General features: G+C 36.0%; 2 protein-coding genes across 2 annotated transcripts; one reads left to right on the top strand and one right to left on the bottom strand.

Annotated features, from left to right (window-relative positions):
- The first annotated feature begins 824 nt into the window (after window positions 1-824).
- On the top strand, window positions 825-4,862 carry LOC145564053 (adagio protein 3-like). The gene is made up of 2 exons (XM_081624406.1): window positions 825-1,134; window positions 2,662-4,862. The coding sequence occupies exons 1-2, from the start codon at window positions 836-838 to the stop codon at window positions 4,241-4,243; spliced, it is 1,881 nt and encodes a 626-aa protein (XP_081480532.1). The 5' UTR covers window positions 825-835; the 3' UTR covers window positions 4,244-4,862.
- Window positions 4,863-5,227: 365 nt separating this feature from the next.
- On the bottom strand, window positions 5,228-8,126 carry LOC145564054 (protein DETOXIFICATION 14-like). The gene is made up of 7 exons (XM_081624407.1): window positions 7,766-8,126; window positions 6,924-7,468; window positions 6,518-6,604; window positions 6,223-6,279; window positions 5,889-6,127; window positions 5,514-5,719; window positions 5,228-5,425 (listed from the first exon to the last, which is right to left on the bottom strand). Exons 1-7 carry the CDS (start codon window positions 8,003-8,005, stop codon window positions 5,360-5,362), a joined length of 1,440 nt encoding a protein of 479 aa, XP_081480533.1. The 5' UTR covers window positions 8,006-8,126; the 3' UTR covers window positions 5,228-5,359.
- Between the last annotated feature and the right edge of the window lie 1,885 nt (window positions 8,127-10,011).

The following is a 10,011-nucleotide window of genomic DNA, read 5'->3' as shown; positions in this document are numbered from 1 at the left end:
TAATGCAACTAAAAAAACGAAGGACATATTAAAATGTTAGCCATTATGTTAGAGATATGAGATATATATTTTCCGATATCTCATATCTTATTATTAAAAGAAAAATATATATACTCCCTCCGTGTTTTTTTAAGTGTTACACTTACCAAATCCGGTCGTGTTTTAATAAGTGTTACACTTCCCTTTTTTTGGCAAAAATTTACATTAAAATATTATATCTATCTCCTCTTATGGTTCCCACCTAAACCCACTATTACTTTTTTTTTTTTTATCATATCTCTCCTCTCACGTTCATTACTTTTCAATAAATTATTAACCCCACTATCTTTCTTTTATAATTTTTTAATACTCCAACTACCCCACTTACCTCTTATTTTATTTAAGTCAATTAAATTGTCTAAAACTATGTGGCGATCAAATTATAACACTTAAAAAAACACGGAGGAAATATATATATATATATATATATATATATATATATATATATATATATATATATATATATATATATATATTCTGATATTTCATACATCTAACACTCTAAAAACATTATAATGACCAAATAGACCCTAATAGAACTGGAGCACACCCTACCTAAAACTAATGCCAAATCAAAGAAAAAATAGTTGATTAGGCATTGTTGTAAATATCTCACCAAAGCAGGTCATTTCCACAAACACATTTGTCAACATATACTCTAAAAGATACAATTACAACTACAACTCCAAAAAAGGCCATCACTTCTCTTCTCCATACCCACCTAGAGAGAGAAACACAAATAATCCATATTTTTTAAAGAGAGAAACACAACACACAACACACAACACACAACAAGATGATGCATAATCATCTGGCTATGGTGGAAGACTCTGATGAACAACCACAATCACCCAATAATCGTTCTGCAAAAAAACCCAGAAAATTTACCCAGAAAATCAAACAACAAGATGATGAAGATGAAGAAGAAGAAGATGAAGATTATTTGTATAATAACTATTATTATTTTACACCACCAACACCATCTTCAATTGTTGTGTGTGATGCGCTTGAATTTGAATTTCCCATCATCTATGTGAATACCACTTTCGAGATCTTTACTGGCTATCGTGCTAATGAAGTTCTTGGCCACAATTGGTGAGTTTTTTTTTTTTTTTTTTTATTTTTTATAATGCTTTTATATTTATATTATTATATATATATACTCTTGATTTAGTAATTTTGATAGTGGGTTTTAAATTTCTTAGATTTATTTTATGGGATAGTTATGAATTTTATTTTTATATTAATGTATTAGCTGGTAGTTATTTGATTGCATGATTTATTTAGTTGGTGTTTGATTTGATTATTTGTTGTAATGTGCGCTGTGTATTATGCTGAAATTTAGTGTTTTATGCTTCAAATGAAAGTATTTTAAATATGGAAAATGCAGGGGAAGATATTTCTGTGTGTGTGTGTGTTTTTTTTTTTTTTAATTTTATTATTATTTAAGTTTGGATTGGTAAAATTAGTTATAGGCAGCTAGTAAAAAAAGTTATACGGAGTAAAAAAAAAAAAAAAAAACTGTAGTTCATATATTAACTAGTAACTTTATACGAAGTATAATAAAAATACGCTAGTGAATCTGTAAAATTTCGTACTTGTAATTAGTCTATTTTCATTTTAATGAGTAAAAATAATTTCAGTTTTGTGAAAATCATTATAAGACCCTGTAAAACATAATTTTCAGTTTAGTAAAAATAATCTAAGTTCACAGAATTAATTATATTTTGATAAAAATAATTTAAATTCAACAAATATTAGGTGAAGGGAACAAGTCCTAACATTAGTGATGAGGCAAAGGTAAAGGTCTTTGCTATAGGATTGAGTTCCTTCTACGGAGTACATCATAGCTCTTGTGGCTCTTTTTACAAAAAGAAGCATTTGATGATATTCTAGATAGTGATTAAATGAGTACTCTCTTTTATCTCAAGCTAGAAGTCTTAAAGTGAATTACTCCGTATATTGCTAGACAGTGAAATTATTTTTTAGTAGTGATTATAGTTATTATGTTAGGATCAACACAAATGCTCTGCTTTAGACTTGTTTGATCACGTGAACTTAAATTGAGGAAACAGTTACATGATGATTTGCTTTCCTTCATATGAATGCATGCCTTTCACCATTAATTTGAAAAGGGAGGTGTTTTATCAGATTATACTGAACGATTGTCGTTTAATACAAAACAAATCTGCCCAGTTTGGTGAAATCTTCTATGCTAGCAATGCTCAGAGTCCTTACCTTAGTACTGGCGGCTTCCTGCTTATTTAAGTCAAGTTAAAACAATAGGTTTTGTTGCAGCAATTCAACATTGTCTTTCAATCTGAAAATGTCATGAACTATGTTATTACAACATCATTAGCTTAATTATGTAAAGAACATTTTGTTGCTGCAAGGCTTGCAACTGCTTGGTAAAGTTGGAAGTCAGTATGTCATTCTCGTTCTTGCTCTTTTAATCTTTTATCCTTTCACGTACTTTATCTGTTATTTTTTCTGTATGTGTTGTATTGCTTGTCCACAGCTCCATGCAGTTTATTACCATTCTTGTGCTATTTTTTCCCCTTGGTATGATGTTCTTGCCCAAAGTTGCTAGAGATTGCACTAACTCTTTGCAACTATTTCCAGTCGTTTCTTACAGTACAGGGACCCTCATGCTCAAAGAAGGCATCCTCTGGTGGATCCTGTTGTCGTTTCTGAGATGAGAAGATGTCTTGAAGACGGTGTAGAGTTCCAAGGGGAGCTTCTCAATTTCAGAAAGGATGGCACTCCCCTGGTTAACAGGCTGAGGCTTCAACCAATATATGATGACGATGGAATTGTCACGCATGTCATAGGCATTCAGATTTTCTCAGAAGCAAAGATAAACCTTAACCATGTATCTTATCCAGTTTTCAAACAGACGTATGACCAGAAATTCAAGTGTGTAAATGAGCATTCCACAAAGGTTGAAGAAACCTGCGGTATTCTCCAACTTTCCGACGAGGTCTTGGCTTATTACATATTATCACGCTTGACTCCAAGAGATGTAGCTTCAATTGGATCTGTTTGTAAAAGGATATACCAGCTGACAAAAAACGAGCATGTCAGAAAGATGGTTTGTCAAAATCTATGGGGTAGAGAAGTGACATACAATTTGGAGCGAATGACGAAAAACTTGGGCTGGGTTCGACTGGCAAGGGAACTCACCACTCTCGAGGCAGTTTCTTGGAGGAAGTTTACTGTAGGGGGATCAGTTGAGCCTTCGCGCTGTAATTTTAGTGCATGTGCCGCTGGAAATCGTCTTGTTCTCTTTGGTGGTGAGGGTGTTGGAATGCAGCCTATGGATGACACTTTTGTACTCAACCTTGACTCTGAGCATCCAGAGTGGCGCCGTGTGAGTGTCAAGTCCTCACCTCCTGGACGATGGGGTCACACACTCTCGTGCCTTAATGAGTCCTGGCTTGTTGTATTTGGAGGGTGTGGGAGGCAAGGATTGCTCAATGATGTCTTCATCCTTGATCTAGATGCCAAGCAGCCAACTTGGACTGAAATCTCTGGTGGGACTCCCCCAGTCCGTCGGTCCTGGCATAGTTCTTGTACTGTAGATGGGTCCAAGTTGGTTGTATCCGGGGGATGCACGGATTCTGGGGTGCTCCTTAGTGACACATACTTGCTCGACCTTACAACAGATAGGCCAGTTTGGACAGAGATTCCTACTTCCTGGGCCCCACCTTCGAGGCTCGGTCACTCACTTTCTGTTTATGGGAAGAAAAATTTATTCATGTTTGGGGGACTGGTGAAAAGTGGGCAGTTGAGGCTACGGTCTGGTGAGGCCTATACCATTGACATAGAGAGCGAAAACCCTCGATGGAGGGAATTAGAGTGTGGTGCACTGGCTGGTACGGGAAGCCAAGGTGCGGTGGTTCCTCCTCCAAGACTTGATCATGTAGCTGTGAGCATGCCATGTGGCAGGATCATTATATTTGGAGGTTCGATTGCTAACCTGCATTCTCCTTCTCAGCTTTTTCTGTTGGATCCATCAGAGGAAAAACCGTCATGGAGGACTCTTAATGTTCCTGGGCAGCCGCCTAAGTTTGCATGGGGTCACAGTACATGTGTCGTTGGTGGGACCCGAGTCTTGGTGTTAGGTGGGCATACAGGTGAGGAATGGATACTGAATGAGTTGCATGAACTGTGTTTGGCCAGCAAGCATGACTCTGACCTCTGAACCTTTTCATCATGCTGCTTCTTCTACAGTAATGCTGTGAGGGTTTATTATATGCTGGGAAGCAGTTGTCCTTTGTATTTATGCTCTGAAGTTTCTATTGTGTGTTACATTCCAATTGCAGTTGCGTTGTAGTAATGCACGAAAATTTTGTTGTATCATTGTATATTAGCACCACTATCTTTATCCTTGTAGTTTCCTGAATTTTATACGATTGGCATCCTTGTGTTGGACCTTTTCAGTATTCTGTGTGGCTTAATACTGATTATGAGGCTGGGTTGTCTAGATGCTTTCACACAACGGAGCTCAAGATGATTGTTATATTGCGTATTGGTGGCAGTAGTGACTCGGTTGATTTGGGTGCTGTGGCTAGATCAGGGACCGGTACTTGTGTTGAAGTAGCTTTGATACAGCTTGCTCAGTGCAATTTTTTTGCTACCTTCTTTAAAGTTTCGAGTCAGTATGTTCTTAGCCATAATTTGGCCCTGTGTTCCTTTTCTTTTTCATATTTTATCTGTTTCAGTTGAGCTAGTCTTAATCGAGAATCACATGAGGACAGTAGATTTGTATGTTACATATATCTATATTCAAGTGAAGGAGAAAAAGCTAAGGCTTCTATTTGTGACGCTATACTATTTAATATACTACGTATTTGTGTTGTTTTTTGTTTAAAACCTGGAGTGTGATTTTCACATTGACACTATGTTTGGATAGAGAGAAATGGATGGAAAGGAAGAAAAGAAAAAAAGGAGCAATGCACCTTCCTTTAGTTGGATATCTAATGCAAGTAGGGAAGGCGAGAGAATGAGAGAGATTCATATAAGGTGCCAATAAAATTGAGTCATGCTATCTGTATTTGTTTCGAAGTTTTTGGGACTTCTCCCAGCTATAACTTGCATTCAAAACTACATTGCGAATTATATTATGCCTCTTCAAAACTCAATTGAGGTTTTCTTTTATTGAAGATATTGATTAGTTCCACACACCCACCAATCAATGTTGCTTGTTAGTTTGATATTGTAATTTGAATTGGTAATGTGACAACTACATCCGGCTGTAGTCAGTGAGGTCTGCGGCAGTAAACAACACTTGATCTCAAACTTTGGTGGTTATTCATCATCACTGAGTGTTATTAGTTCTCTGTTCAGAATTACCTACAGCTGCCCTGTCTCTTGCTTTGATAGCCTGCATACATTTTTGACTGTTTCAGCTCACTAACAAGCACAATGTGTATAAAAATTTAAGAAAATTCCAAAAGAATTTATGGTTAGACCTGTTTTTGCCAGTTTGTAAGAGCAGCAACTATGATCAGCAATATCGATTGCAAGATTGACCCTACCAATATACCAATCCATAGACCCTTTGCATTCAAATGGCGAACAAAAGCGAGCACTACTGCTGCTGGGATTCCGACTATGTAAAATGCTCCTAAGTTCACATATGCTCCTATACGCTGCCATCCACTTCCTTTTGCAACTCCTGCATCGTGTTTTTGCATTTCAGAATTTAGTATCAGTTAGTTTTGCTAGCTACATACAAGTAATTATGGATATTAGGCTATTAGTATAGGAAAGTTTAACCTCAAAAATAATAAACACAGTTATGATTAGCCATATGAAACAATATTAAGCTTTTGTGAACTACTCACCAGATAGGACCATTTGTAGGCCATCAGTGATGATGGAAAGGCAAAGGAAGGGGGCCAATGTTGCAACATAACTCACAACTTGTTCGGTATGACTATAAGCGTATCCCACTATGTGTCGAATACAAAACAAAATCACACCTGCTACAAAGGTCTCTATTACAACTGCACTTGTCACAACCCAGGCAGATAGCCTTGCTGCTTCTGCATTTCCTGCACCTAGCTCATTTGCCACTCTTATGCTGCAAAAATGTCATTGTAAACTTCTAACAATCATGTTGGATGCAGTGCGAAGATATGGATAGCGAAAGAGTTGTTATGAGGGCAAGAGAATTACCCTACTGAAACACCTAATCCGACTGGAACTGTGAAAAGTAATGTTGATATGTTGAGACTGCCAATAAAGATAATAGTACTCCCTTGGTTCGAAAAAGATTGTCCATTTTGCAAATTGTGACTTGAGTCACAATTTACGAAATGGATAATTTCTTTCGAATGGTGGGAGTAACCACGAAGTTAAGTTAGATGTACTACAGAGTATTGAAAATGTACTGCAATAGTCAGGAATTTGAACTAGTCTGCTACTGAAAGCACAAGTGCACAAGCATATGTACTATAAAGCATTGACATACCATATGGAAAGCACTGATGTCTCAAGTTGTGGATTGGGAAGGCGACCTGAAAGTAACACCACAGCTTCGAAAGCCCACCACTTGAGGCTGTTGTTGGCGTTAACATGTTACATGACATGAGCATATAACAGAGTTAGAAATCTATCAAGGATAACATTCCACTTTGACAATTCCGACGTATCACATTTTTCACAAGAAAAATCTGTTCACTTGATTGATTAGGTAACTAAAAGGGATATAATGATATTTGTATCCTTAGACTTTATTTGGCATATTGTGGTGAAATGCAGGTTAAAGGAAGTAGGGACTAGGGAGCTGCATACCAACATTTCATCTCCTAATAGTTGCCTAACAATCAGCTTAACTCATCAACATAATTTGAGAACTATAGATTAAGGAAATTTACCAAATCATCAAAGCAGCAGGGAAGCCAAACCGAAGAAAAGGCCAAATATTATAGAAAGCTTCTTTGGAGAAGTGGGTACGAGTTTTCTCACAAACAGAAGAACACTTGATGTAAATCCCAAGAAACATAACGTTAAGCCAACCACAAAGACTAAGAGAGAAGGCAACTGATTGAATTCCATAGTTCAATTTATACACTGAAATCCAGCATGATAAAGTGGTTATACCAAGAACAACTGCAAAATTCATTAGCAGAGGGAAAACAAGACTTTGGCATTGTAAAAATCGAACCAAGGGATCGTAGAAAGCGCTTGCTATGAGTCCTGGGATTAGCCAAACTGCAAATTTTTGTGCTTCAACTGAGATTTGATGATCTTGCCCTATCAGAATCAGTACTTTGTCCATGAAAATCCATAATAGGCTTATAGGAATGCAAATAAAAAGCAGAGATATTATTGCACTGTAAATGTATGTTCCAATTTTTTCGTATTGTTTTGCTCCATATGCTTGCCCACATAATGTATCCAACCCACCACATAGTCCAATCTGCCAATCAATTATAGAATGCAAGATTAAATAACATATTATCAACTTAATCAACTCTTATAATTGATGACACTAATTGTGCTTAATTTAAGGTGACTTGTTATATTGTTGAGAAGTGACACGTGTCCAGACACCTTTCATTCATCGAAGGGTGACTTTTTATACTCCGTGTTATCTAAAAGAGACTTGCTGCGACTACATCCCAACAAGATATATCTATATTACGAGTACATGCTCAATTCTTCTTGGGCTAGTTTTTAGAATTTAAAGAAAGTAAAGAAGAGGCATACAACTTACAAAAAGACTAAAGCCGGAGATGTTGGTAACAGAGAGGGCAATAGAAACACTAGCCAAAGGAAGTTCACCAAGACGTCCGACAATCATCAACGCCACGACTTGCACCATATATTGGAGTATTGCCACTGTTATCATTGGTGCTGCAAGCAGACTTACCTTCTTTACCTCTTTAATCATTCTTTTCCATGTGAAATGATTACTAGCTTCGTCGATCCGTGGACCTGATGCTCCTGACTCCATTATAATCCTGTGCAAATTTTAGAACTTGAAATGTGAAAAATATGAGTCTGATTTCTGAATACAAAAAGTGTACACACTGAGAGACATAACACATTAAATCCGAATAATGGACATTTTGAACAAAACTACTTTCATTAGCTAATAAATCGAATAGCAAAATAGCTAGCAAGTAATTAAAATCTCTCTAGTCTTACAACTCAATATTTAAAAAATTAAAAGCATAACCATAAAACATGAAAGTATATCAAATAGACTAAAAATAAAATGGAACCTTAGAAGCCCGACAGATTAAAAAGGAAGAAGAAGAAGCAATCAAAGAGAATATATGTGTACAAATGTACGCTATTAGTTATATTTAATGTGATTATGTGAATCAATTTTGTTGTGATTTTGACATTAAATATGGCATAGGTGTGGTAATGGCCTCTTTAAGAGATTTGAAAGATAAAGATTTGAAAGATTGTCAAAGTACACTTGAAAACACAATTATTGTCATGTCTTTTGTTTATTTCTTGGGTGAATCTATTATTTTATTTAATCTCTACCGCTACTCCGTATTGCTTTATTATAGCTGCTTAATTATACCAAGAGGATTAAAAAATGATGTTATAGTATAACAAAGGACATCTTTATTATTAGTGTCCAACTTTTGAACTTCCCAAATTGCCCCTACTATTAGTCTAACAAGATATTCAAATAAATCTGCCAAATTGCGCTAATTTCTAAAATTTTAAATCCATATTATTATTGTTAGCCACAAGTTTGATTCGAATTTACTCCCGTAAAGTGTTTTTTTTTTTGGTTTTGTTAAAGTGGTACAAAAACTAGATTAAGGATGCTTCGAATGAGCTAAGTTAGAATTAATACAGACCATAGAGATAGGAGTTAAAAGATCATCTGAATGATGCACAAAATACATAGGTTCTACGTAAAGACCAGTTTGGTACTTTGGTGTGCTAGAAGATGGGCTTGCTCCACCTGCTCCCTGTTTAGACACCGAATTCTCTTCTTCACCTCAATTCGTTTTCTAAGAAGGAAACTATTTTGATTTAGGGAGATCAAAGAGTTCAGCGGGGGTCTTAGTCTGTGCACCAGAATCTTAGTCACAATTTTATTAGGGCTGAGCAAAACTATCCGATAATCCGAAAATTCGATCCGCATCCGATCCGAAAATTTAGGATAACCGATCCGAAAAGATTTTCGGATCGGATATCCGATCCGAATATTTCGGATATCGGATCGGATATCGGATATCGAAAATTTCGATTTCGGATATCCGAATATCCGAAAAAAATCAACACCTCTAATATCCATTAGTTTTTAGAAACTCCCCATTTCCCCAAAGGCCCAAGTACCAAACCCTAATAATCTAAGTATTTCTCTCTCCTCTCTCATTTAGTCGTTTCCTCCTTCCTCTCTCTCTCTCCTCTCTTTCTCTCTCCTCCTTACTCTCCCAAAATTCAGATCTCCTCCTTCCTCTTCATGAGTACATGGCTACTTCATTATACATTTCCTCAAAATCCCTCAACTATTCCTCAAAATCCTTAAACATTTCCTCAAAATCCCTCAACAATTCAGACCCCTCGCCTCTTAATTTCAACCTCTTAGATCTACAAACCTTCGCGTCTTCGTCGTCCTCACAAGTCACAACCAGAAGCTTGCCTTTCACAAGTCTCAACTCAACTCTCGTCGTCTTCGTCGTCCTCACTCAAGATCTACTTTTTTTTTCATTTAATTTGGTTTTTTTTTTATTTGTCTTGTATAATGTACATAATTACAAGAGTTTTTTTTAATTTTTATTCCATTTTGACAGTGAATTAATTTTGGTTTTTTGTTATTTGGGGTTTTTTTTTTCTACTTTCTATTGGTATGTGTTACTATTAATCTTTGATTTTAGATTTTGAAATTTGTGGATTGTTATATTCTAAAATTTTTAGAATTATTAAACTCAAATTATATGAAGAATTGTAGCTTGTAATTATGAGTTTGAGTTTGCAGTCATGAAT

The sequence above is a fragment of the Chenopodium album genome, chromosome 10 (assembly GCF_948465745.1).
Source record: "Chenopodium album chromosome 10, dcCheAlbu1.1, whole genome shotgun sequence".
Lineage (NCBI taxonomy): Eukaryota > Viridiplantae > Streptophyta > Magnoliopsida > Caryophyllales > Amaranthaceae > Chenopodium > Chenopodium album.
Note: the sequence above shows the minus strand (reverse complement) of the source record. Positions and strands in the feature narration are given on the sequence as shown.

What these genes read in the sequence shown, in the direction of transcription:
- LOC145564053 (XM_081624406.1), top strand. Translation starts at nt 836, where the DNA reads ATGATGCATAATCATCTGGCTATGGTGGAAGACTCTGATGAACAACCA. An exon ending in GAAGTTCTTGGCCACAATTG is followed by an intron (nt 1,135 to 2,661) that starts GTGAGTTTTTTT and finishes AACTATTTCCAG; the next exon opens with TCGTTTCTTACAGTACAGGG.
- LOC145564054 (XM_081624407.1), bottom strand. Translation starts at nt 8,005, where the DNA reads ATGGAGTCAGGAGCATCAGGTCCACGGATCGACGAAGCTAGTAATCAT. An exon ending in CCTACAAATGGTCCTATCTG is followed by an intron (nt 5,720 to 5,888) that starts GTGAGTAGTTCA and finishes AACACGATGCAG; the next exon opens with GAGTTGCAAAAGGAAGTGGA. An exon ending in TTACAAACTGGCAAAAACAG is followed by an intron (nt 5,426 to 5,513) that starts GTCTAACCATAA and finishes AAATGTATGCAG; the next exon opens with GCTATCAAAGCAAGAGACAG.